The following is a 27,974-nucleotide window of genomic DNA, read 5'->3' on the forward strand; positions in this document are numbered from 1 at the left end:
CATCAAATACACAGTCACACACCAGACACACACCATTCACTGCTCACCTCTGGAAGTCGTCATGAAACCTAGGAGAGAGCTTTCTCTGTCTCAGTGGTCCCCAGGGGGTCGCACACCATCCCAGAATGAGCCCCCATATGTTAGGGTTCAAAAATGGGTGGCCTCCAGAGGAACACACGAGACAATGCAATCAAAGCAGGAGAAAGCTTTATTACCAGTACGCACTGGGGAAACTCAACAAAGAGAGTCCCAAAGCATGCATTCAGAAGAGGGAATATATATGTTTCTAGGATATAGGTGCCTTTGTCTTAGGGTGAGCTAATAGTTAGACAGAGGGAGTAGGGGATGCTTTCAGGTGCCACAGGACATGATTCTTAATCTTCAAGGTTGTTCCGTTTAGGAGTTGTGTCCCTGGGCTGTCAGCGAGGAGTTGTGTCCCTGGAACCTTGAGTCAGAGAGATAACTGACCCACTTGGGCATGATGTTATCCAAAACCCCCTGCTTAATTGCCAAGCTTTTTGGCCATAATATTCTTATAAGCTATAATATTTCTATAATATTTCTATAAGCTTTTTGCTATAACATTTCTCCCTTTTTTTGTTTTGCTTACTGAGGAATCTTCCTCAGGGCCAAAGAATAAGTCCAACAATAGATTTGTAGGAAGTTTTAAGTCTTTTGCAATATTATCTAAAAGGTGTCCTGATTGTGATTTATTTTGGCTTTGTATCCCAGTAGGTGTTGTAATGAAGTAATTTAGGGAATAGAATAGAAATTTAAAGGAGCTTGGCTGGCAGCTTTGAGCATTCTGTATTGGAATGCAAATCGGGGAAGAGTGAAACAGTCATTGATGGTGTCAGAGTTTGGAAAGAGGGTTTGGAGCAGAAGTCCAGCCAACAGTGACTCCATACGCTTGGGATCTTTAAGATTGGAGAAGCTTGAAAACAACATCTCTCAAGACAATCCTTGGTAGTGGATAGCGTCTGTTTTCTGGTGGACAGTTTGCAGACATTTTTCCCTACCTGGTATCTCTTGGATTATTGGCTATTCGAGGAGTTGGTTCTTGATATTCTGAAGCCATCAAGGAAGCAACCTGGACCATTTGTGAGAAATCCCCACACCCAGCTCTCTCCCTCTAGTCTCGAGTCAAGGCTGTCAGCCTGACTGAAGTTGGGTTGACAGAGAAACTCTCTCTTAGGACTCCATTTCTTGTCAATTGGCTAATCCTAGTTATAAAAATACCTCTCCCACTCTCCTTCCCCTTTTTATACATTAAAACTATTTTGTTTTCCTTCCTGTTTGTTTCCTCTCACCTCAAAGAACCCATAGTGTGTGAGTAGTTAATCTTTGTGTTATTCCCTGGTGTGTGACAAAGACCAGTATTTCGAACTGTCATTCCTTTAGTGAAAGGGTTATCAGATTTACTCAGGCTCTGATAGCCTATCCTTCTTTGTGAGTTTCATCTGTGAGTGGCAGTTGCCCAAAACACCTAATTGTTTATCATTGATTAACTTATATTTACATATTATTTTTAAAGTGTATATTGCTTGGGAAATAAGAGAAAATCTTTATTTCTAGCAACTTTGTTTTTCTAATCCTCTTTTGCTATTTAGGTTATTGTATTTGTAAAATTTGCATGTTTTAAACTTGCTATTAAATTGCTTTCAGTAGATATTGATTGAAAACTTCAGAATTTTCAAATGGATACCTCAAAATATTTTTGCGTAGTTGATCAAATTTCACCAATTATTTCCTATTTGTTGTATGTATTTTGTACTAGATTTTTTACTTCTTGTCTCCTCTTTGGCTTATAACAAACAGAGGAGAGATAATTACACTTAATTGTCTACAATAAATAGTCTTATTCCAAGTCCTATATGATTTCTAGGCTGTTCAAAATTTTCTAGTCAAATGCATTATTCATTTATACTGTTTGTATATCACATCTATCCTTATCCAATTCAGGTGAAAACTAAATTTTCTATATAGTATAGCTGCATACATATTTCATTTTTACATATAATTACCCATTGTATTTTAATGCATGCTAATCTTCAATGACATTTCACAATAATTGATTAACAATATTTGAACTTCTTTCCTTGATATCTTTAATTTTTACATTTTGAAATCAATTCCAGTTTACTCAAACAACCTTTTAGGGACGGCCAGACAATTAACACAGTAGGCATTTTTTAACTAAGATTTAGTATCTTAAAGTTTAGTTTTAAGCTGCCACAATAGATGTTAATTTTTGCTTTTTATAATTTTTTGAAATAAAGATAAACATTTAAATTGAACCAAATTTTTGTATAGAATGTGTCATCATTTTCTGACTTTGGAATTTAATAAATGGTAATTTTTGAAATTTTTGAAAATTTAGAAAACTTTAGGAAATTTATAAACAATTTTTTTTGGATTAACTGTCTCTTTTTCTCTATATTTCTTTTTCATTTTCATAAGTAAACCTAAAATGTTTAATTTAAATCAATTTTTAATTTTAACCAATTCTTTTTTAATATTTTACATTTCTTACCATTTATTAGTAATATCTGCAGTTTCCCCCTTTTTACTTTTAAATTTGTATTCCATTTGTGAATTGTGGAAATCTGTATTTTTTAACAATATTATGAATGTTATAAAGTTGATATTGACTTCTTATTCATTTTTTACACTTTACAGAGCTTGAGTTGGCACAAGTTTCTTAAGCAAGTACATGGTTGAGTGATCACTTTAGCTATCTTGAGTCAGTGTTTTACACATATTTACATTTTAACAAATTGCATGTTAGTCCTTAGATCATGAATTTCTTTTTATAATTGCACATACTTTTAAAGTAATTTTTGTAGCCTAATCAAGTACAATGCTGTTTAAATTTCCAATTTGTAATATACCAAATTCTTAATGCATATAACATTTTTATATTTCCAACTTTTGAAACCCTAATGTTAATTATATTATGCCTGTTGCTTAACATAATAGTACATGTTTTAAAGTAACAATTTTACATGTTCATATGTTTATCCAATTTTTAGATCATACAAAATCTTCATATTCCTTTTTCATTTTAGCCAGTTTTTTAAGTAGTTCCTTTTTTCAATGAATTTTTATACTTCTTTTTCCATGTAGCCAATTCTGCTTTTTAAAGCATTCTCTTTTGTGATTTTTTTATACCTCTTTTACCAAATTATTAAGTCTCCTTTCAGGATTTTCTCTCAGTTTTCCCCTAATTTTTCTCTACTTCTTTAATTTATTTTTAAATTTCTTTTTGAATTCTTCTAGGAATTATTTTTGATCCTATGACCAATTAACATTTTCCTTTGGTGATATGGGGAGATGGGGTTTGAATATAGCTGCTATGATTTCATTGTCTTCCTCTGAGTTTTTGCCTTGATCTTCTCTATCACCATAGTAATTTTATATTGTCGGGTTCTTTTGTCTTGTTTGCTCATTTTTCCAACCTCTTTCTTGACTTTTAATAAAAAGTAAATGAAATAAAAATTTTAAAAATAATAAAAGATTCAATTTTACATAAAGTTGAACTCTGCTCCACATGGTAGGGAACACTGTCCAAAGCTTTATATTTTACTGTTTTCAGAGCTAGTTCTAGGGATCTTTAAGTCCGGAGTTCTTCCAAGGTGGTGTGATATAATGAGATGTGTCATCACTGTTCTCATGGTCTATGCTTTGGTCTGTGAACAACCGCAAACACTCTTTTGTGTCCTTTAATTGTGACCAAAGTGTCCACTCCTCTGAGACTACAAGTGCTGATGTTCTAGTGCTCCTTCTCACCCGGGGACTACAACTTAGAACTGTGTATGGACAAAGAACAGAATCTTGCACCCAGTGCCAGCAAACAGTTCTCTGTAATCATCTTCTGACCAATTGTCCAACCCCCCTACTATCTGGGGGCTAAAAGCTCCAAAAGAAACTGCCACAGATGTAAACCCTCCAAAGGCCTGCTGTTGGATGATGGAGAGGGAGGCAGTCTGTGCTGCACTTTGCTCCATTCTCGCCCTACTGGAATAGACTTTCTTGTAGATCTTATAAATTAACTTTGGAATGGAAAATTATTTCACTCTGACTTTTTATTGGTTCTACCATTCCAGAATTCATTTTGAGACATTATTTTTTAAAAAATCTTTACCTTTCATCTTAGAATCAATACCATGTATTGGTTCCAAGACAGAAAAGTGGTAAGGGTTAGGCAATGGGTATTAAGTGACTTCCATAGGATCACACAGCTAGGAGGTCTCTAAGGTCAGATTTGAACACAACAGATTTGAACTGAGGACCTCTCATCTCTGGGTCTGGCTTTCTACCCACTAAGCAACTACATGGGATGGGGCCTTGGACAATGAACCCCACCACTGAAAGAAGTCCACAAACATAGAGCTCAGAAGCCAAAGTAGAAGACAGCAGTTTATTCTTTTGGGAATGGGACATTCCCCAGCTTTTGGTGCCTAGAAAATGTCAAAGTATTGAGTCCAAAGATTCAATTTATAGGGTCTCCAATCAAAGAAACTCCTTCCCCCTCCCACCTCATCTTTGACATCTTTAAAAGATAAGTAAATCACTGGGTTGTATAAGTGAGTTAGAATATAGTTAGACATCTAGTTAAAAGATGAATAAATCACTTGGATTGTAGACATATTGGGTTGTAGTATACAAGATTTGATGGATTGTGAGTTACTCCACCCCTCAAGGCCTCTGAAATATGAAAGGCCAAGGTTTTTGTTTTTAGAAGGGGGGGAGGGGGTGTTCTAAAAGGAAGAAAAAGTACTAGCATCTTCCTAGGTACTTAGCACTTCTTAGGAGAGACATAGATTTTATCCCATTCACCACCTATCTGACCCCTTAAGGTAGTATTTTAAATAATGTTTGGAGAGGAATTTGGAGAATTCATTGAGTTCCTGCTTTTACCCTGACATCTTAGCTCTGCCTTATAAAAGTACTATTTATCATTTTTAAAAAAGGTTCATTTATTCCAATATTTTCTAGTATTTTTAAGAGAAAATGGTGTTGTATTTAGTCAGATTTTTTCTATTTCTATTGATATAATTAAATTATTTTTGTTAATTCTATTATCAATAAGGTTAATAAAGTTTATAATTTTCCCAACATTAAACCAGACCTGCATTCTTGGTGTAAATACAACCTGGTCATAGTGCATAATGTTTATGATATGTTGTTTTAGTCTGAAATTGATTAAGTTATATAGTTCTTATAAATTATGTATTTCTTAGTCTATTAATTTAGGTATTTTACATTTTTGTAAATATTGTCATTTAATTCAGGTTGTTGGTTTCACTGGTATATGCTTAGGCAAAATACTTTCTAATATCTTTAATTCTTCATTTTCAATGAATTCTCCTTATTTATGAGATTTCTGTATTTTTTATTTCAAAGTTCCTTTCTAGTTCTAGCTTTTTCATTAGGAGTATTTGAAAGTCCACTATTTCATTGAATATTTATATTACTTCTTACGAGATTTTTCTGGTAAGTTATTTTTGGCTATACACATTTATCTTTTGGTTTTTGGAATATCTCATTTATATTCTTTGTTACTTTAGAAATAAAACTGTTAAATCTTGTGCAATCCACATTGTGTTTCTTTCTAGCTATTTATAGTATTTTTTTCTTTTATCTAGAAGCTCTGGATCTTGGCAATTACACATGGGATTTTTCATTTTGAGGTTTCTTTCAGGAGATGATCTGTGTATTATTTCCATTTTTATGATGTTTTCGTATTCTAATATATTTTTACAATTTTCTTTAATGATTTATTTTGATTTCCAGGTGTTTTTTTTCTTTATGGATTTCAAATAATGCTATAATTCTTTTTTTTTTAAACCCCCATCTTACAATCAATAGTACATTAAGTGACTTGTCCAGGATCACTGATTCTCTGTACCTGACTTTCAATCCACTGAGTCACCACACTGACCTCAATTCTCTGATTCTTAAAATATCTCTCCTGGCAGGGAAGGACAGCGAAGAGAAATTAGGGTTACATAGCTAATAAGTGTCTGAAACCAAATTTGAACTTGGGAAAATGATTTTTCCTGACTCCAGGCCCAGCACTCTATCCATTGTGTCACCCAGCTGAGGTTCTACAGGAGAATATTCTTTAGTAATGGAAGTGAAATCTGGAGGAAGAAAGGATTTCATTATCCTGAGTCTAATCTAAGCCAAGAAAGGATAGTGGCGGTGGAAGGAGAGAATATAGTATAGAAATATAATAAAGTAAAAAGAACTGGTATGGAACAATGAGAAAGAAAAGAGAAATTTAAAAGAGATAGCAGAATTTAAAAGGAAACAATGTACTGATTGAAAATGAGGGATGGAGCAGGGATGGGGGGGAAAAGAACATATTATTACCCACCAATGCCAGGCTAAATGCTTAACAAATATCTTGTCTGATGCTCACACAACCCTGCAAAGTAGGTGATGATATTATCTCCATTTTATAGTCAAGGAAACTGATACAAATAGATGGAACTAGAGTTCCAGAGTCAATCAGAATGGGACTCTCTTTATTGTTCAATATCCCAGTGTTGGCCAAGAGTAAGAGAGAGGAAAGCTCTTAAGTTCTTTTCAAGCTCCAAGTCCTTTCAGGCCCTCTAGCTTTGAGAGAGAAGATGGATGAGGCCAACCCCACTGGTTGCTAAAGTAAAAGACTCTGGGGGGCAGCTGGGTAGCTCAGTGGATTGAGAGTCAGGCCTAGAGACGGGAGGTCCTAGGTTCAAATCCGGTCTCAGACACTTCCCAGCTGTGTGACCCTGGGCAGGTCACTTGACCCCCATTGCCCACCCTTACCACTCTTCCACCTAGGAGCCAATGCACAGAAGTTAGGGGTTAAAAAAAAAAAGACTCTGGGAAGAAATGAGAAGAGTTGGCTGTCTCCATCTTGTTGCCATTGCCAGCTTGCTACACTAGAGACTTCAGGGACCTTCCCCTAAAAGATCTAGGACCTTCTCTCTCAGCTGATCTAAGTTTCTTCACTCCCAATGAGAGAGCTCCCTTACTTTGCATTGCCTGGTATTCTCCTGTATAATTGTATTGTACCAAAATTTTAATAGCTGACCCAGGTTCGGTGGTGGCCAGAGGAATCACACTGACAATGCAATACGCAAGAAGAGGCTCATTTCTTTACTAGCATGATGTTAGGATCAGTAGGCAGAGAGGTTTGCCTGACTGACCCCTTGGAATTCTTAGCCAAGAGTTTTTATGGGGCTTCTGGAGCAGGGGGGCCTGGGAACAATCATCAAGGAGGGATGTTAAGGGTCAGGGGGGTCAGGAAGCATCTGGCAACCATCCATCAAGGAGGTGTTGGGATCAGGGGGTCAGGAAGCATCTGCAACTTATCTCTGGAGGAGATTAGGAAGACAGTGCTGGGAATATTTGGCCTGGGAGTTGCAGGAGACTGAACAAGGCAGGGGCCAGGAAGCAGCTTGACCAGGCTAGAAATAGTTCAGTTAGTCTGTCAGGCTGAATTTTAGGCCCAACAGTTGGAAAATCTTGAACCCCTAAAACTACATTACTCAAAATTCCTTTCTGTTTTCTTCCATTTCCACAATGCTTTTCCTTTTGTGTATGCTTGCGTCTTCACGTGTTAGTGATAAGTTCTGTAGCTCCTCCTTTCTCTCTCTTCTTCCCAAGGCTGGCTGAAGTTAGTTTAGCTCTTTGTCACTCTAGTTTTTGATGTTAGTTTATTATTAATAAAACTTTATAAAATATAATACTTGGTTATTGAATATTAATTTTCATCTCTACACTCCTATGTATGCTTTCTCTGATTTCTGGGGTGGGAGGCTTGCTATTGTGTGAATTAAATATCTTGGGGACCTCCAACCCAGTCCAGTCCTGGACAACTCACCGCAGTGGATGGACAGAGGAGTCACAGAATCCTGTGTCTGCCAGCATGGTAGAGCTGATGGAGGGCAGGAGATATGATCTTAAGGAGACCAATTGAAGGATGGGGGAAAGATTAAGATGAGACTTGAAAAGTCAGCCTGGGAAACTCACAGCTCTCTCTTGATGAAGGGCAAGGGAGAGGCATGCCCATGAGTAGGGTCTAACACACAACAAATAAGAAACTATAAAGGAAAAGTGAGAACAGCTATGTCATTTGAAAATGTATGCTTGAATAAGGCGGATTAGTCATATGGTGAGAGGAAAAGCTAGCTGGGGCAAGAGAAAAGAAGAAAACTCCCAGCATGCTAGATGAACGTTCAGGAGTGGCTTTATGGGAGAACTTTGATGAGAAATGTAAAGGCATGGATGACTCAAGGTATTCTTAGAGTGAAGATCTTACTGAAAAGATAACAGGTCTATCTGAGCACCTAGAAATGATGAAGAGGATCCACAAACCTAACTATCATTAGTGTGAATATGAATGTTAAGAACTCATGCATGGGGGTGGGGGAGAGGGAGGGAGCAGCTAGATGGGTTCAGTGGATAGAGAATCAGACCTGGAGACGGGAAGTCCTGAGTTCAGATTTGACCTCAGATACTTCCTAATTGTGTGATTCTGGCTAAGTTGCCTAACTTGAACTCTCTAGCCCTTACTGCTTTTCTGCCTCGGAAACAATACATAGTACTAATTCTAAGATGGAAGTTAACAGTTTAAAAAAAACTGGATTAAATGGAAAAGAGTGGCAGAATTGATCAGAAAGCAAAATCTAACCATTTATTATTTACAAGAAATATATTTAAAACACTAAGATGAATATATGTAGTATTAAAATAAGGAACTGGAATAGGAGCAATTGTGTCTCAGCTGAATTCCAGCACAGGAGTGGGAATCAAAAATAGTAGTAAAAACAGATTTAGTTAATGGAGATATGCAAAAACAAAACAAAACAACCCTATATTATATTTAAAAGCATCAATATTAGACATATGTTAAAAGAAGACCACCATCTAATTACTTTTTTTTTAAGCTAACTAAAATACAGGGACAACTAAACAGTAAACATTAGTTATCGGGGATTTCAAGAAGCCTATTTCAGACCTTGATAAATATAACAGAAAGAATAAACTCTAGCAATTACCAAATAGGGATCTTAAGATGTATGTCTCTGTCTTTCAGTTTTGTAGGGCACCTTATAAAATCTGACTTCATGCTAAGGAACAAAGATCTCACAAACAAATGCAGAGAGGATCAAAAGATAAAATATACAGGTAAATTTTTCCATGCTCCCTTAATTTATTTATAATATCAAATTAGGGGAGTAGAGAAAAAATTTACATATAGATCTATTGATAAGGAAAGAATTTATGATCAAAAAAGAGATAAATGGGATTACAGGCAGTAAAATAAATAATTTTGATTACGTGAAATTGAAAAACTTTTGCACAAAGCCAATGAAGCCAAAAATAGAAGGAAAACAGGAAGCTGAAAGCAGGAAAAATACAGCAATTTCTCTGATAAAAACTTCATGTCCCAAATATATAGGGAACTGAGCCATTTGTTTACAAAAATTTTATAAAAATAAGAGACATTCCCCAATTGATGAATGATACAAATAGGTAATTTTCAGAAGAAGAAATCAAAGCTATCAATAGTCATATTTAAAAATGCTCTGAATCTCTTGATTAGATTAAAGGAGATACCATCTCACCCCTACCAGACTGGCTAACATGACAGAAAAGGAAAATGATAAATGGTAGAGGGAATACTTTTTTTTTGGCAATATGGCTAAAAAGGAAATATGTTTTACATGACTTTGTATGTATAATTGATATTATGTTACTTGCCTTCACAATGGGTAGGGAGGATTAGAAGGAAAGAAAGAATTTGGAACTCAGATTTTCAAAAAATGAATCTGAAAATAAATTAATTATAATTATTTAAAAATAAATTAATAAAAAATAGTTTTGATAATGTAAAATTTTAAAGATTTTTTAGAAGCAAATACAATGTGCTTAAATTTAGAAGGAAAACAGGTCACTGGTGTAGGTGAAATCTTTGTAGTAAGTTTCTCCAATAAAAGTCTCATTTCCAAGATTTGTAAAGAATTGGTTCAAATTTATAAAACCAAAAGACATTTCCAAACAGATAAATGGTCAAAGGATATGAAAAGGTAGTTTTTAAAGGATGAAACCCAACCTTTCAATAATCACATGAAAAAATAGTTCAAATCATTAGTAATTGGAGAAATGGAAATTAAATCAACTATGTTTTCATATCTCACTACTCAAAAGAAAATGGCAAATATTGGAGGAACTATAGGAAAATGAATTAATACACGATTAGTGGAACTATGAATTACTATAGTCATTCTGGAAAGTAAACTGGAACTATAAGCAAAATTGGTAAACTGAGCAAACTCTTTTGCTCCAGCAATTACCACCACTACACATATCCCCCCAAAAATCAAAGAAAGGTGAAAAAGACCTATATGTAAAAAAAAATTTATTTTTATAATAAATATTTATTTGTTATATAAATAAATATAACAAAATAATTATATGTAAATATAATAAATGAATATTTCTTTTTATAATAATTCTTTATATGAAAGAAGAAAGTACCTTCTTTTGGGAAACAGCTATACAAATTGTTGTGTGTGAATATAATGGAATGTTATTGTGCCATAAGAAATGATTAAATGGAGAGTTTCAGAGGAAACTGGGAATAAGTCCATGATTTTATGCAGAGTCAAATAGGCATTTAGAATGACAACACTGTGAAGAAAAATTATTTTGTGCCGTTCGCTGACAAAGACCTCATTTCTCTAATCTGTAGAGAATTGAGTCAAATTTAAAAGAATGCAAGTCATTGCTCAACTAATATGTTATGAATAAGTAGTTTCCAGATGAAGAATAAAAACTATTTATACGCATATGAAGAAATGGTATGTCACTATTGGTTAGAGAAATGTAAATTAAAATAATTTTGAGAAACCACCCTCCTACCTATCAGATTGGCTGATATAACCAAAAAAGAAAATAATAAATATTGGAGAGGATGTGGGAAAATGGGACACTAATGCACTGTTGGTCGAGTTGTGAACTGATCCAACCATTTTGGAGAGCAATTTGGAACCATGCCAAATGGCTATTACGCTGTGCATACCTTTTGACTCAGTGATACTATACTAGGTCTGCATCCCCAAAAGATAAAAAAAAATAAAAAGTAAAAATGGGAAAAGGACCTATTTATACAAAAATATTTTTAGCAGCTCTTTTTGTGGTGAAAAAGAATTAGAAATTGCAGGGATGTCCATCAATTGGAGAATGGCTGAACAAACTGGGATATGATTATGATGGAATACTATTGTGCTATAAGAAATAACAAGCAGGATGATTTCAGAAAGTCTGGAAAGACTTACACCAGCTGATGTAGAGTGAAGTGAGCAGAACTAGGAGAATATTGTACACAGTAACAGCAATATTGCACTATGATCAGCTGTGAATGACTTAGCTATTCTGATCAATACAGTGATTCAGGATAATTTCAAAGAACTCATGATGAAAAATGCTATACACTGCCCAAAAAAAAGAACTGATGGTTTCCGAATGCACAGCAAAGTATATCATTTTTCACTTTATTTTCATCACGTTTTCTAACAAGTTGTGATCTATATGCTTTCCCTCTCTCCCTCCCTCTCCCAGAAGTCGCAAGTAATACAATATAGGCTATTCATGTGCTATCATGTAATACACAGTTCCATAGTCATCAAGACACATATGGCACATACAAGAAAAAACTGAAAAAGGGAGTAAAGTGAAAAATGGTACACTATGATCTGCACTCAGACTCTATCAGTTCTAAAGATTTTTGAAAATTATTTTAGGGGAGTGGGCAATGGAAGGGGGAGATAATAAAGACTTGTAAAATACCTAGGTGACAATTTAAAATAAACAAATGCAAGAAGGCATAAACACTAGACATTTCATAATGCAATGGAAATTGTAATTAATAAAGGAAATTTAAAGAAAGGTTTTGAACTTTATAGGATCATAGAATTTGGATGATGAAGGGAACTCCAGTGACATCTGGTCCAACTACTTCTCCCACTCCCCCAAAAAACATTTAAAACCTCAAAAATAGTCATTCATCCTCTTCTTCTGAAAACTAATAAAAAGGGGAAACCTACCATCTCTTGTGACAGTTCATCCTACCTACAGATAGTTCTGATTACTGGGGTGTTTTTCCTAACTTGTCAAAAGTTATCTCTGCAACTGCCTCCTATTGTTGTCCTCTAGGACCAAATAATGGAAACCTAGACCCTATTTTATATTCCACATTCCTCCAAATATTTGATAAAATCTATCTTGACTCTCCTGATTCTTCTCTTCCTTTAAAATCAACACCTTCGGGGGCAGCTAGGTGGTTCAGTGGATTAGGAGCCAAACCTGAATGTTTTGATGTGACCTTAGACACTTCCTGAGCAAGTCACTTAACCCCTCATTGCCTAGTCCTTAATGCTCTTTGGCCTTGGAACTAAAATTTAGTATTTATCCTAAGACAAAAGGTAAGGGTTAAAAAAAAAAATAAAGGAACACCTTCCCTTCCTTAAGCCTATATTCATATGAACTCAAAGCCCTTCACTCTCATCATTTCCCTTCTGTGAAGTTCTCAAATCAATGTTCTTCCCAAATTAGGGCACCCAGAACTGTACACAGCACTCCAAATGTGGTCTAACGGAGACAGAGTACGGAAAGACTATCGTCTTTATCCCCAGAAGCAAAAGTGCTATACGACCTAAGCTGAAGTTTTGAACCAAAGTATAAGACTACATTTACCTCTATTAAATCTTATCCTTTTTAATCCATTCCAATGCTTTCACTTGTCAAGGTCTTTTTACTTTATTTATTTTTTAATTTAAAAAAAAAAACCTTACTTCTGTCTTGGAATCAATACTGTGTATTGGTTCCAAGGCAGAGGAGTGGTAAGGGTAGGCAATGGGGGTCAAGTGATTTGCCCAGGGTCACACAGCTGGGAAGTGGCTGAGGCCAAATTTGAACCTAGGACCTCCCGTCTCTAGGTCTGACTCTCAATCCACTGAGTCACTCAGCTGCCCCTGTCAAAGTTTTTTTAGATACTACCTTTATTTTGTTTTATTTTATTTTTTTGATCCTACCTTTATTATCAAGAGCCTCTTTCTCACTATGTAGTGGTTTGTTACATGCAGTACACCATGTGTAAGGAACACATAGGGAGACTGGTCCTCACTTGTAGAATTTAGGGGAGTATGTATCCCTGTAAGTAGCATCATACTGGCAATCCAGACTGACCAGCAGGGATGGACTCCAGAGCTACTATTATAAGTACAGAATCCAAATTCCAACTTTTAAGTCTGTAAAGAATTTAAGTAATTTAAGAACAACAACCCCACTGAAACTACCTACTTCCCAGACTCCAGCTTCACATTGGTCAGCTCCCAACAGTAGCTGACCACTGCTCCTTTCACTCTGCATCAGTTCCTGGAGGTCTTTCCAGTTCACATGGAGTTCCTCCAGTTCATTATTCCTTTCAGCACTATAGTATTCCATCACCAACAGATACCACAATTTGTTCAGCCATTCACTAATTGATGGACGCCTCCTCATTTTCCAGTTTTTTTTTGCCACCACAAAGAGCACAGCTATAAATATTTTTGTACAAGTCTTTTTCCTTATCTCTTTGAAAACCCAAATCTTTAATCAGTAATAGGGATAGGTTCAATATTCGGCCGCCACACAGAGCCCAGCACGGAAATCTCCATAGAGCCTTGCACCCTGAGGACTCTGGGGACGTATCCCTGGGAGAAGCCACCCCACTACGTGCCAGCTCCGAAGAGGGACAGAACTTGGGGGTCTCTTATACCCTCTGGAGAAACTCAGTATGGCAAACCAGCACAGACAAGCCTGCTTGCAGTAAGCAGGCTGCAGGGATCTGCAGCCAGCCTCAGGGAATGGTCAACCACAACAATTTACAAAAGGAAAGGGTCAAACTAAGAGCTGGGCTTCCTGAGAGAACTTTAACATAATTAGAGAAGCTTCTAAAACAAATAAAGGCACTCAACATTTTTACTTTGTCCACAGATCCCACCCACACTAGGGTTCCCAAACAGTTTTAAAGTCTATAGTTCAAACCAAAACTAGTGTGCCTAATATATATATATATATATATATATATATACACACACACACACACACACAGAAGGTCATCTCAGACTCACTGGGAAGGTACTAGCATTGGGAAGGAGAAAGGGAGGGAAAGAGAGCAGGAAAGGCCTCCTGCATAAGACTGAATCTAAACTGAATCTTCAAGGAATCCAGAGAAGCAAATAGATGGAGATGAGGAGGAAGAGCATTCCAGGCATATGGGGATTGCTCCTAAAAATGCAGAATGAGGAAGACAAGGAGACTAGTATCACTGGATCATAGAAAATATGGAAAGAAATAAAGTGTAAGGAGACTAGAAAGAATGGAAAAAGAAACAAAGTTATAAAGGGCTTTAAGATTTAAAAAATTCATATTCGATCGGGGGAAATAATAGGAAGCCATTGAAGTTTACTGAATGAAGGCAGATAGCAGGGAAGGGTGACATAATCAGATCTGCACTTTAGAAAAAACATTTTGCCAGCTGAGTGAAGAAAGGAATTCATTGGAGAAACACTTGAAGCAGGAAGGGCAATCAGAAAGCTATTTCAATAGTCTAGGCATGAGATGATAAGGACCCACACCACAGTGGTAGCTAAATGACTGGAAAAAAAAAGGAAACATAAAAAAATTGTGAAAGTAGAAATGAGGGGGCAGTCAAGTGGCTCAGTGGATTGGGAGCCAGGCCCAGAAATGGGAGTTCCTGGGTTCAAATTTGGCCTCAGAAACTTCCTAGCTGTGTGACCCTGAACAAGTCATTTAATCCCCATGGCCTAACCCTTACCGCTCTTCTGCTCTGGAACCAATACATAGTATTGATTTCAAGATGGAAAGTAAGGATTTATTTTGTTTTGTTTTGTTTTTTTGTTTTTTTTTTTATATTTTTAAACCCTTAACTTCTGTGTATTAGTTCCTTGGTGGAAGAGTGGTAAGGGTAGGCAGAGGGGGTCAAGTGACTTGCCCAAGGTCACACAGCTGGGAAGTGTCTGAGGCCAGATTTGAACCTAGTACCTCCCGTCTCTAGGCCTGGCTCTCAATCCACTGAGCTACCCAGCTGCCCCAAGGATTTATTTTTTGAAAAATAAATAGAAATAAAAATACTTTTTAGGAAAGTTATCTAAGAATATAGCATAATTTATTTATATTTAATTTCTATTTCATATGTTTTTGAATGTATATATTTTTAATACTTTATCTTTTATAGTCTTTAACAATATCATATAATAAGAGCAGAAGTTATAAAAGAATTCCTCCTACCAAATGCCTGAGGTACAATCTTTCACAAGAACCTGTAGATCCAGGGGAAGAGAGTACAGCCATAGTGAGGTATAAGTGTAGGAAACACATGATAACCAAATGAGACACTTATAATTCCTGGTTACTAAAAGTTCTAGTCTTCCTTTATGAAATCCTCCTGAAATACCCTCTAGGTAAAGCTCTTTTCTGGTCTAAAAGGGTTTGTGTATATATAGAGTAATGAGGCTTCCTGTGTCTTTTATATCTAGTTTGCTGTCTTGGTGGATCCTTTCCACTCCAGTTCCAGACAGTGAATGCAAATGTTCAAAATTCAAAAAGTCATTCTCTAGTCAGTGTGGAAGGGGAAGAGGAGAAAATTCAACTTTCTCTCCCTCACCAATTCACTCAATCCTCCATGTCTACAAGAGAAGTTCTCTCAACCATCCTTTTACTCATCACTTTTAGAATGGAAAAACTTCCAAACAGACTAGCTGTTTTATCCAAAGCCCCACAGGGCATGGCTAATTCTCTTCAACCAATCACAAAATCTTTCCTGTATGATATTGTTTGCTTTTACCCAATTATCAGAGTACCTCCCATTTGAATTAAGGACATAATTGGACTTTTGATTGACTGATTCAATGCGAGTGTTTGGACTTCTATAATTAATTGGGGACAGGATGCTGCTATCCCCACACAACTACACTCTCCTCTCCTTAAACCTTGCTGACTTTTTTGCAAAGTTCATTCCCAAATCCTTCATAGATCTCAAGTAACTTCAATTTTCTTAACCGTCTCAACTCAGAAGTTTACTAATAAACTACACGTTGTTGTTTATCCCTAACCTTCTTGCTCTCTTGCAATTTTACATGCTACCAATTTTTAGTCCGAGATCATCCTACCATCCAACTTAGTCACTATTGAGTTGCTGAGCTGAACATCTCTAGAGGAAGTCTCCTCGGAGTTATCATCCTGTATCTCTCCTCTCTTTCACACTACACTCCTTCAAATCATCTACATTTGTTTCCTCCACTCCCTTGCCACCTACTCAATTCTCAACCCTTATAATCCAACTAAAAAACCTCATCTTTCAACTGAAAGTACTCTCTACAAGGTTATCAACAGTCTCTCAACTGCTCATTCCAATGACCTTTTCTCAGTCCTAACTCTGTTTCTTCTTTGTTGTGAATCCTCCTTCTGATATTAGTAATTTGTTTCTTCTTTGTTTTGAATCCTCCTTCTGATATTAGTAATTTGTAAATCTGCTTTTTTTGTGGTCAAATTTGTCTATTTTACTAATTTTTTAAAAATGAACTTGTCATCTCGGTTGGTTGAGTTTTTATTTTGTTTTGTTTTTGCTCCATAGTTTTTTTCTGTTCCCAATTCTATCTCTTTGATTTTTCGGAATTTCTAATTTTATGATATGGAGAAGCATAACTAATTTTTTAAATTTATTTTTGAGGGGTTTTCCAATTATATGTTTATTTCATTAATCTCTTCTTTCAGTTGTTCAGAGATGGACATTTTCCCCTTCGAATGGCTTTGGCAACAATGCCTAAATTCAAATAGGTTGTTTAATGGTTTTCCCAGCCCTAATCTCACAGAATCCCTGTGGAATAGCAGTGTTTATGGAGATAAGAGCAACAAATACTATCCAGAAATTTATTGGTTTGTGACATCTTTCTTAAATTGAGCATTTGGAAGCTTGTGGGAAATCAAAGCCAGAAGTCAGAAAGAGAAATGGTACTTCTCGTCCAGTTTATACTGGATAACAAGTACAACTGCAACTTCGGACATCTGACAGAAAAGTAATACAGGATGAGCAGAGCCTAAAACCTAATCTCTGGGTCCCAGTTCTCCTGCCCCTTCCTTGGTGACCATCTGCAAACCCAAAGCTTCAAAGCAAACTTTCTGATGCTGCTGTGCCTCCCCCACATCCTGCCTCTAGCCCAGAGCTGTCTCCTGTCTGGCAAGATGACATGATTGAACACTAACAGTAGATCAGAAACTATTCAGTCTCCCTAAGGACCAAACTTAGAATGGAGCAATCTAACTGAAAGTGATACCATGAAATGATGTTCTAAATGAAGACAAATGTATCTCCTGGTCCAGGGCTCAAAAGACAGGGGTCAGGTCCCGTTAGGGGAGCATAACAATTAGGAGTCTCCAGGGCAGGGCAGTTTCAGAAAATGTCATGAGGCATCATCACAAGCCAAGACTTGAGTTGGGGAAAAGAAGATTGCTTTGGGGCCAGCCCAAACTTGTTTGGGCCTCAGTCTTACCTCTAGGGGAAAACCCAGAGAAGGCATGGAGCAACTGAATATTATTATGATTCCCTCCAGGGCGGAAGCTCTCCATCTGGGGTCCGTGGAGAGACTTCAGGAAGTTGGAGAACTTGGATGGAAAATTAATTAGGAATCTCATCTTTATTTGCATAAATTTTTTATCTTGATTCCTTTGTAATATTATGCGTTTAGTTGTATGCTTTTAAGAACTTTGATTTTACTAGACTGCTGAAAACCAAAATTATGTTGAGAATCCTTGCTCCAGGAGCAGGAAGCAAGTTGTGTGGCCGAGACTACCAATTCTACTTCATACTTCTCATCATCAATCCACTACCCCATCAAATCCTCCACTCTCCAATCCCCCTGCTCCTATTTCCTTCTATCCCAACCCTCCCCTGGCTAAGAGCCAGGAGATTTGATCTCTAGGACCTTAGGCAAATCACCTCCCAGCTGAATTCAATGTCTTCACATGTCATAGGGCTGCAAAATGAATCATAGCCATGAAAAAGTATCAAACGGTTTCAGCTCATCTCTATGCGAGTTGTGTTTTCCTAATCTGTATATTCAAAATTTATTAAATTCCTACTATGCATAAAATTCAAGTTCTGGAGATACAAAGATTCAAACAATGGCCTCAATTCCTGAGTTTCCAGACCCCAAGAAGTTTATATTCTACTGTGTACCATTTTGTGCACAGATTGGTATGTTCCAAGGGAGGGTGACAAAGAAGAGATCAATCGAGGTGCTAGGGGAAAATTTGAAAAGACAGACTGGTTTTAGCTGAGGAAATCAGGGAAGGCTTTACAAGGGAGATAGTGCTTTGAGCTGAACCTTAAAGATTCAGAAGAATTCTGAAAGCTAGAGCTAAGAAGAAAGTCCATACCAGGCAAGAGGAAGAGCCTGCATGACAACCCAGAGGCTGGTAATCTAAGAACAAATTTTAGGGAAAAGCACAGAGTTTAGTTGGGTTGCTACTTAGGATGCCCTCAAAGAATGCGGTGAAGTAAGGCTGGGAATTTAGTCAGGAGCCACTGTTCTGGTCTCTTCCTTGGCAGCAGCTGTTAGGGAATCCACCTAGCCTGGGTTACAATATCCTCAAAGTCCAGGATGATTAGTATTCTACGGGAAGAGGAGGGCACAGCCAAGAGGCTCCGAAGAAAGTCTCATCAGCATTGGGCGAGGGCACAAGGGGATATGTCAGGTTGACATAGAGGGTGTCCTGGTGACTGAGATACACCTGGAGGCTGGCGCTCAGAGAACATCTGCCCTGGAAGTGTCTTCGGAGGAGGCTAGAATGGCGGCTCTGAGCAGAAAGGATGCCAATGGTCAAGGTTGAAGCCTTGACTTCCTCAGGGTCATTGCCCTGGATGCATTTGGCCAGAGTCACTTGGACATAGATGCTGTAAATGCCACTGCGCCGGGTCTGCAAGGAACCCTGGGCCAAAATGAGCCCGTATAGGAAGGAGCGGCCCAGGGACGGATCCCCTTGCCACTGCAGGGTGTCATCCTGACGAGAACCTGGGAGAAGGAAGGAAAGACAGGGGCTTAGACTCATTCCTTCATTTAACAGTCCTGGCAGAGGAGTTTCCTAGTTCCTCCCTACACAGAAAAGAAAAAAACAAACAAACCAAGAGGCGAGCATGCACACACACACAAACCTATAGATATACTCAAAGAGACACACATAGATAGGAACATATACAATTTATTGTTACCTGTGTGGTTGAGCAGGAGATGGGCTGTATGAATTCCTTCCTTATTCTGTTTCTGGTTTTCCCCAAGTTTGTCATTCTCAGGCTGAGGGAAAAGGACAGCATAGAATGGGATGGCACCAATTCTGATGCTTTTAGAGCCCTTCACAGTCAAAGAAACCCACAAAACACTTTTCCAGAAGGCCCCAATCTCAGCCTAGAATCTATTATATCTGTAGTTTCTCTGTCTTTCTGTCTCTCTGACTCTTTCCCCTTCCCTCCCTCTTTCTGACTGTCTTTCTGTCTCTACCTGTCTCTCCCCTTCCCTCTTTCTCTCTGTCTCTTTTTCTCTCTCTCTCTTACACACACACACACACACACACACACACACACACTACACCCCACACTCTGTTCCTATTCTCCTCTGACCCTGATTCCAACCCCTTGAGATTTCCTCTTTCCCCTGTGATATGAATAAAAAATGTGTTTTCAATGAAGCAAGACAAATTCATGAAAGGCTTTTGGAAGAATTTCTCAGCTTCCTGGAATGGGAAGAGGATGCACAATGAAGGGAAGATCCAGGAATGATTCCAGGAGGCCCTAGCCCAGAGGTAAGGGGTCTGATCGACTGACTATCCCAAGGTTCCTCCCAGATCAAAGAATTTCTGGTAACCCCCTGCACTTGATTCTGTGAATCTCTCCTACTGTCATCTGGGTCATTACCTGGGGAAGACCCACTGAAATCCTTCTCACCCTGGAGCCCGTGCCCGCCTGCCTCCAACTGCTCCATCTTGGGATCTCCCTAACGAGCTTTAGGGATGAATGGGCTCAGGCACACTGCCAGAGTGGTCTCACAAATAATCCTCCCCTCCCACCATACACACACATACAGTACAAACACATACATGAGCCTAAATCCAGATGTCTTCTCTCCTCTTCTTCATTCTCTTCCTGCCTCTCTGTCTCTCTCCTTATCCCTTTATATCCCATGCCTCTATCTCTCCGTCTCCCTTTCTCCCCTTATCACTCCTCCACCTCCATCGCCTCTTGTATCACTATTCCCTTTCCTTCTCCGTGGCTCCCCAGGATCTCCCCTTCTTCATGTCTGTACTTCCACTTTGATCCTTTCCTATCTCTCTTCTCTTCCTCTCTAATCTACAACCCCACCCCAATGACACCAGGAGATCAGGAAGGTTTAGTGGGGACTCACTTACCTCACAGTGGACCTTAAAGAGAGGTCTGTAGAAAAAGCAGCAAACCAGAGAAAACACCAGGAAACCAGCAAATAGCCCGGTGACAAAACCAATCAGGGGACATTGAAAGTAGATCTTTAAGTTCTTCCTGTCCTCCCCAGAGGCCATGGTTCTGCAGTCCTTATGACTGAAGAGCTGGGGGACAAATGGACTGGAGTGAAATATGAGCTTTGTAGGCAGATGGAGAGGGAGACACGAAGAGGAAAGAAAAAGGGGTGTGTGTGGTGGTGAGAGAATGCAGAGAAAAAGAAAAAGACGAGAGAGAGAGAGAGAGAGAGAGAGAGAGAGAGAGAGAGAGAGAGAGAGAGAGAGAGAGAGGGAGAGNTCCTCTCTAATCTACAACCCCACCCCAATGACACCAGGAGATCAGGAAGGTTTAGTGGGGACTCACTTACCTCACAGTGGACCTTAAAGAGAGGTCTGTAGAAAAAGCAGCAAACCAGAGAAAACACCAGGAAACCAGCAAATAGCCCGGTGACAAAACCAATCAGGGGACATTGAAAGTAGATCTTTAAGTTCTTCCTGTCCTCCCCAGAGGCCATGGTTCTGCAGTCCTTATGACTGAAGAGCTGGGGGACAAATGGACTGGAGTGAAATATGAGCTTTGTAGGCAGATGGAGAGGGAGACACGAAGAGGAAAGAAAAAGGGGTGTGTGTGGTGGTGAGAGAATGCAGAGAAAAAGAAAAAGACGAGAGAGAGAGAGAGAGAGAGAGAGAGAGAGAGAGAGAGAGAGAGAGAGAGAGAGAGAGAGAGAGAGGGAGAGAGGGGAAAGGAAGGAGGGAGGGCCAACAGTGTGTGGGTGACTCTCTAGACAGGCTAACAGGAGGAAATCCAGAGGTCAAAGCCTCCAAAACCTTTCCCCTCCCCTGTCTCCTCCTTCATATACTCCCTTTGCACATGTGAAATAGCCTGGGACTTTTTGTAAGGGGGAGGGAGATAAAACTTTCCAGGGCAAAAGCCAGGAACCACTGTGCTTGTGGCAGTGCCCCTACCCAACCCAGGAGTTACCTGCTACTCTTGACAATGATCTCCTCAACCTAAGTGCTCTTCCTGGAGCAACCCCTCACTGGACATCACAACCTAGGAACCTGTTCTCCCTCCACAGGCCTAACTATGGGTGGAGTACCAAAAAGGGAAACAAGTCATTTATTAGGAATCTTTACTGGTACAGAATGAGTTCTAGTTCCCCCTCTTATTTACACTAGACCATACGGTTTAGGGGCGTGTCTATAGGAGACTGAAGTACTTGGTGATCAACAGTGAATTTAGGGAGCCACTACCATGGACAGGAAGATGTTTAGAGACACCCAAGTCCATTTTAAGCTCTTAGTTCTCTGTTGCATCCCATTTATATCTCTGAGATCACAGAACTGAAAATGAAGGATCCAGGAAGGCTAGATATACCTCTCTCTCTCTCTCTCTCTCTCTCTCTCTCTCTCTCTCTCTCCCATCTCTATCTCCCATCTAGAATCATAGACCCATAGAATGACTGAAAAATTATCTCATCCAAAGTCCTCATTTTAGATAAGGAATAGAAAAACAGGCACAGAGTGATGTCTACCCAAGAGAAAATTGAATAAATCCCAGTTGTTTCAGGTTTCATTGTGTTTTTTTTTCCAGAGCCAACTCACAGTTTTTCTGAATACCCCACGACCCCCAACAGTCAATCTCTCTGATCATCTTTTCCTTTTTTTTTTAAACTCTAAACTTCTGTCTTAAAATCAATACTAAATATCATTTCCAAGGCAGAAGAGTGCTAAGGAAGTTTAGTGACTTACCCAGGGTCACACAACCAGAAAGTGTCTGAGACCAGATTTGAACCCAAGACCTCCCATCTCTGGACCTGTCTCTCAATCCATTGAGCCTCCCAGCTGACTCTGATATTGTTTCATTATCTATGGTGCCTTTTATTAAGATGCAATTTCTTTTTTTCTCTTTTGATTAGATCAACATTTATTTTTGTCTTATCTGAGATCATAATTGCTATCTCTAGTTTTTTCCTTTAGTTGAAGCATAATAGATACTGCTCCAGTCCCTTACTTTTACTTTGTCTGTCTCTCTGCTTTAAATGTTTCCTCTAAACAGCATTCTATGGGATTTTTGTTTTTTTATCCACTCTGCTATTCTTTTCCATTTCATAGTTGAGCTCATCCCATTTATACTCACAGTTATGATAACTAACTGTGTGTTTTCTTCCACCTTATTTTGCCCTATTTACCCTTCTCTCACTTCCCTTTCAGCCATTCCCTGTTCATAAATATTTTGCTTCCAACCACCGCCCCCTCCAGTTTGCCCTACTTTTTGACTACCCCCTCCTTCTCTTATTCCCTTTTCTCTCCTACTTCCCTATAGAGTAAGATAGCTTTCCCTACCTAACTGAGTGTAGGTGCTATACCCACTTTGAGCTAATTCTGATGAGAGTAAAGGTAAAGCACTGCCCACCACAAACCACCATCTTCTCTATTGTATTGACTCTTAGGCACCATTTCATGTGAGATACTTTACCCCTTCTATCTTTTCTCTTCTCCCTGCTATTCCTCTCTCTTTGTCCCTTGATTTTTTTTGGTAGGGGAGAGAGGATATCAGCCCTGCCTATTTAGCTTACCCCCTTCCTTCTTTATATGTATACTCCTTCTTACTGCCCTAATAGTGATAAAGTTCTTAAGAATCTTAATACTTTAAGTTTCTCAAAACTTTCTTTAAGTACCTTATATGACTCAAGTATCATATATATCTTAAATACCTTAATTATCACCTTCCCAGGTAAATGTATACTCAATTCAACTTAATTGAAACCCTTAAGTTTTTGCTTTTCTGTTTACCTTTTTATGCTTCTCTTAAGTGTCAAATTTGGTCAAATTTGGTCAAAATCAGATTTTCTTTTCAGCTCTGGGTTTTTTTGTTTTGTTTTATGTTTGTTTTATGTTTGTTTTGTTTTGTTTTGTTTTTTGGTCAGGAATACCTAGAAGTCCTCTATTTCATCAAATACCACTTTTTTCCCCTGGAGGGTTATGCTCAATTTTGCTGGGCTTCTTAGTTGTGGTTGATTCTTAATTGTAGGCCTGGATCCTTTCCCTTTAAGAACATCATGTTCTATGCCTTCTAGTCCTTTAATGTAGAAGCTGCCAATCTTATATAATCCTGACTGTTTCTCCATGATATTTAAATTGTTTCCTTCTGACTGTTTACAGTACTTTTTCTTCATCTGGAAGTCTTTTTGTTTTGCTATAACAGTCCTGGGATGTTTTGTATTTGGCTCTCTTTCAGGGGATGATTGGTAGATTTTTTTCAAATTCTATTTTCCCCTCTTGTGTGAGTATATCAAGGCAGTTTTCCCTAATGATTTCTTGTAATATGGTGTCCATATTATGTAATCATGAAATTTAGATTATCTCTCCTTGATCTATTTTCCAAGTCCATTGTTTTTCCAGTGAGATATTTCAGATTTTCTTCTATTTTTTTATTCCTTTGATTTCATCTTATTGTTTCCTGATGCTGAATGAAGTCATTAGCTTCCATTTCCTTAATTCTAGTTTTTAAGAAATTATTTTCTCCTTGAGCTTTTGTGTTTCCTTTTCTATTTGGCTCATTCTAGTTTCCAAGTTGTATCTTTCTATCATTCCTTTCATTATTTGATATTTTTAAACTTCTTTTCAAGTTCTTTCAGGAGGTCTTTTAGGACTTGACACCTTCTCTCATTTTCCTTTGAGGCATCTCATATTTCCTTTTTGTAATTGTTGTCCTCTTCTGAGTATATATTTTGATTTTCCTTCTTACTAAAGTATCTTTCTAAGGTTAGATTTTTTTCTTTGTCTTTTGTTCCTTTTTCTAGTTATTATTTTCCCCCACATTGCCTTGTCTGTCTGTTGAGATTCTGCTCTGTTCCTGGGGAGAAGGGAGCACTGTTTCAAAGTTGCAATGTAGCCTTCTCTGGTGCTTTGGGTAGGCCTAGCTGTCTTTGGGTCCCTCAGTGTACCCTTCCAGGGGGGAGAGCAGTTTCCTTCTTGTAAGGAGGCTTGCAGCAGTTTTTTTCCCAGTTGGATTTTGTTCCCCCTGCTTTTGGTTTCTCTGTTGTTTCTTGTGTTGAACTGTTCTCTCCTCCACCATCAGTTCTCAGGCCATATGGAAGCAGGTAGGGCTGGCATTACGTTGCTCTCCCACTCTGCTGGTCTTGTTGCCTCATGCCAAGTGTAGGACTGCTCTGGCTTGGAAGTTTTCCTCCCTCAGGCCTCCATAGGGCTAGTCTTAGGCTGCTTCCCCTACCTTGTTGCCTTGGGCCCCTTGGGCTTTGCAAGTTCTCTCTATGCAGCACTTACTAAACTACTCTCCCTTCTCACCTCTGTGAGACATGTCCCTCCTGCTTTCCTTTGTTTTGAGGTACTTTATTCCCTATTTTTGTATGTTTGGAGGGTTTGGACAAACTTAGTATCCCTTATTCTACCATATTAACTCCTAACATGCAAGCGTTAAAAATGCTTGTTGAATTGAAATGACCATTCTAAAGCTGCTCTAATCCTCCCACGCCATCCCTGATTCACTCCACATTTTCCTGGGCCATGGAATACCTTTCTAATGAATTCCAGAGCCTCATAGAGATAATCTTCAGCCTCTCTCCACTCTTCAGCACCTTCAACCATCCCATAATCCACTTAGGACCTCACAACCTCCACATCCATGTATGTTTCCCTGAGCTAAAACACAGACTCCTTGAGAAATCCCACAGTAGTCTGTACCAAAGCTGCTCTATCTATCTCAGAATATCTGAGTCATTATCTGCCTTTTGATCCAGCCATAGCACTGCTTGGTTTATACCCCAAAGAGATAATAAGGAAAAAGACTTGTACAAAAATATTTATAGCCACACTCTTTGTAGTGGCAAAAAATTGGAAAATAAGAGAATGTCCTTCGATTGGGGAATGGCTGAACAAATTGTGGTATCTGTTGGTGATGTAATACTATTGTGCTCAAAGGAATAAAGAACTGGAGGATTCCATGTGAACTGGAAAGACCTCCAGGAAGTGATGCAGAGTGAAAGGAGCAGAACCAGGAGAACCTTATACACAGAGACTGATACACTGTGGTACAATTGAACATAATGGACTTCTCTACTAGCAGCAATGCAAGAATCCAGAGCAAGGCTGAGGGACTTATGAGAAAGAAGACTAGCCACATTCAGAGGAAGAACTGTGGAAGGAGAAAAACAGAGGAAAAACAACTGCTTGAATGCATGGGCTGATGGGGATATTATTAGGGATGAAGACACTAAATGATAACTCTAGCCCAACTATCAATAATATGGAATTTAGGGCCTAATCAATAATACATGTAAAACCTAGTGGAATTGTGCATTGGCTAAGGGGGTTGGGAGGGTTTGAGGAGAGAGAAAGAACATGAAACATGTAAATATGGGAAAATATTCAAAATGAAAATGAAAAAAGAAAAAGAAAAAAAGAATATCTGAGTCATCCTACAGCTTCCCAAACCGTGTCATGATTTCCCTGTTCTTTGTCCTTAGGAGGATATGCAGGACCTTGCCCACTTAATTTTTTTCCAGGTCATCAGCTCTGCACTAGCTAAATTTTTCTCCCATCCCCATCTTGATCATTTTGTAAACTGGTTCGACTCCACACTGTTCTCTTCTCTTGAGTCCCTTGTCCCTTTATCCTCTCACTTTCACTCATATGCTGCTCAATGAAAGTAGAGAAAACTACAAAACCATCCACTGCAAATTCTATTATGTAATCTCTACTAAACCCTCACTGTAGCAAGGCAATACTTTTATATCTCCTTAAATAAGTCACCATCCCACTGACCAAACACTGTAGCATTTCCAAAATTTTTCATCCTTCCTTAAATTTCCCATAACTCCTACTCCTCCCACCTTCTTGCCTCATTAAAGAAAAAAAATTTGAATTGAAGCCATTCATTGAGAACTTCCTCTTCTCTTCTCTTTTTCACCTTATTTTATCATTTATGTATCTTTTGTCATTATCTCATCCTTTATCCCTATCTTAGATGAAGAGATGACCCTCCTCTTTGCCAAGGCAAACTTCTCTACATGAATCCAGCTTTATCAGAGATCTCTTAACTGCCAAATCCATTGCCTTTTCTCTGACTTCATCCTTCTTGACCTCTGAAAATTGCAACACTGTCGATCACCATCTTCTTGGTATTCTCTTCTCTCTAGGTTTTTGTGAAACTACTTTATTCTGGTTTTCCTTTTATTTGTCTGACCTGTCCTTCCAAATAGCCTTTGCTATATTTTTATCCGGGTAACTCCTATTAATGGTAGGAGTTCCCCCAAGACTCTATCTTGGACCTTCTTTTCATCCCCTTCTATGCTATTTTCCTCAGTAATCTTTCCAACTCTCATGAATTTAATGATCATTTCTTTGCTAATGATTCTTAAATCTTTTTTTTCAGTCCTGACTTCTCTTCTGGAGATTTCTTGGCTTCTTGAATTAGATATTCCCTTAGCAACTTAAACTCAGCATGTCCAAAATTTAAATCATTATCTTTTCTTCTATCTGATATCTTGAATTAAATGTCCTATAGATATTTTAAACTCATTATGTCCAAAATAAAAATGATCTTTTCTTCCAAAACTTCCCTCTTCCAAATTTTTCTATTACTATTTTTAAAAAGTCTCTTACCTTAGAATCAGTACTAAGTATTGGTTCCAAGGCAAATGAGTGGTAAGGCATCTGGGGTTAAGTGATTTGCCCAGGGTCACACAACTAGGGAATCATACTACATTTGAACCCAGGACTTCCCATCTCTAGGTCTGGTTCTCTGTCCACTGAGCCACCTAGCTGCCTCCTTCTTGAGGCTATCACCATCCTCCAAGTCACCCAGGCTTTCATTCTTGACTCCCCACTCTAACTTACCTTCCCCCATAACCAATCTGTTTCCAAGTCCAGTCAGTTTTTCTTTTGTAACATCTCGTGTATATACTCCCTTTTCTGTTCTGATAGTATCACCACTCTGATGCAGGTCCTTACCCTCTTATTCCTAGGATATTTTAATAATTTGCTGGTTTATCTCTCTACATAAAATCTCTCCCTACTCAAATGCATCTACCACTCAGCTGTCATATTGATCTTCCTAAAGCCCAAATTGAACATGTCAACTTTTCCCTACCCCATTCAATAAATTCCCAAGATCAAATATAAAATCTTCCATTTGGCATTCAAAATCCTTTATAACCTGACCCTCTCTCTCTCTCTCTCTCTTTTTTTTTTTACAATTCTCTTACATCGTACTTCTCTCTATGCCCTTGGCAATTCAGAATCATTAGTCGCCTTGCTACTTGTTAGTCACTGTTATAACCTTAGTTATTATCTAGTATCATAGAATCCCACAGGGTATAGTCATATTACACTAGCTCTTCAGAGCAGGTTGAACAAAATGTACT

At 38.3% G+C, this 27,974-nt stretch overlaps 1 protein-coding gene across 1 annotated transcript; it reads right to left on the reverse strand.

Moving 5' to 3' along the window:
- Window positions 1–18,174: 18,174 nt before the first annotated feature.
- On the reverse strand, window positions 18,175–20,667 carry CD70 (CD70 molecule). The gene is made up of 3 exons (XM_044658466.1): window positions 20,521–20,667; window positions 19,331–19,412; window positions 18,175–19,133 (listed from the first exon to the last, which is right to left on the reverse strand). Exons 1-3 carry the CDS (start codon window positions 20,665–20,667, stop codon window positions 18,727–18,729), a joined length of 636 nt encoding a protein of 211 aa, XP_044514401.1. The 3' UTR covers window positions 18,175–18,726.
- Window positions 20,668–27,974: the final 7,307 nt, after the last annotated feature.

The sequence above is a fragment of the Gracilinanus agilis genome, chromosome 1 (assembly GCF_016433145.1).
Source record: "Gracilinanus agilis isolate LMUSP501 chromosome 1, AgileGrace, whole genome shotgun sequence".
Classification (NCBI taxonomy): Eukaryota; Metazoa; Chordata; class Mammalia; order Didelphimorphia; family Didelphidae; genus Gracilinanus; species Gracilinanus agilis.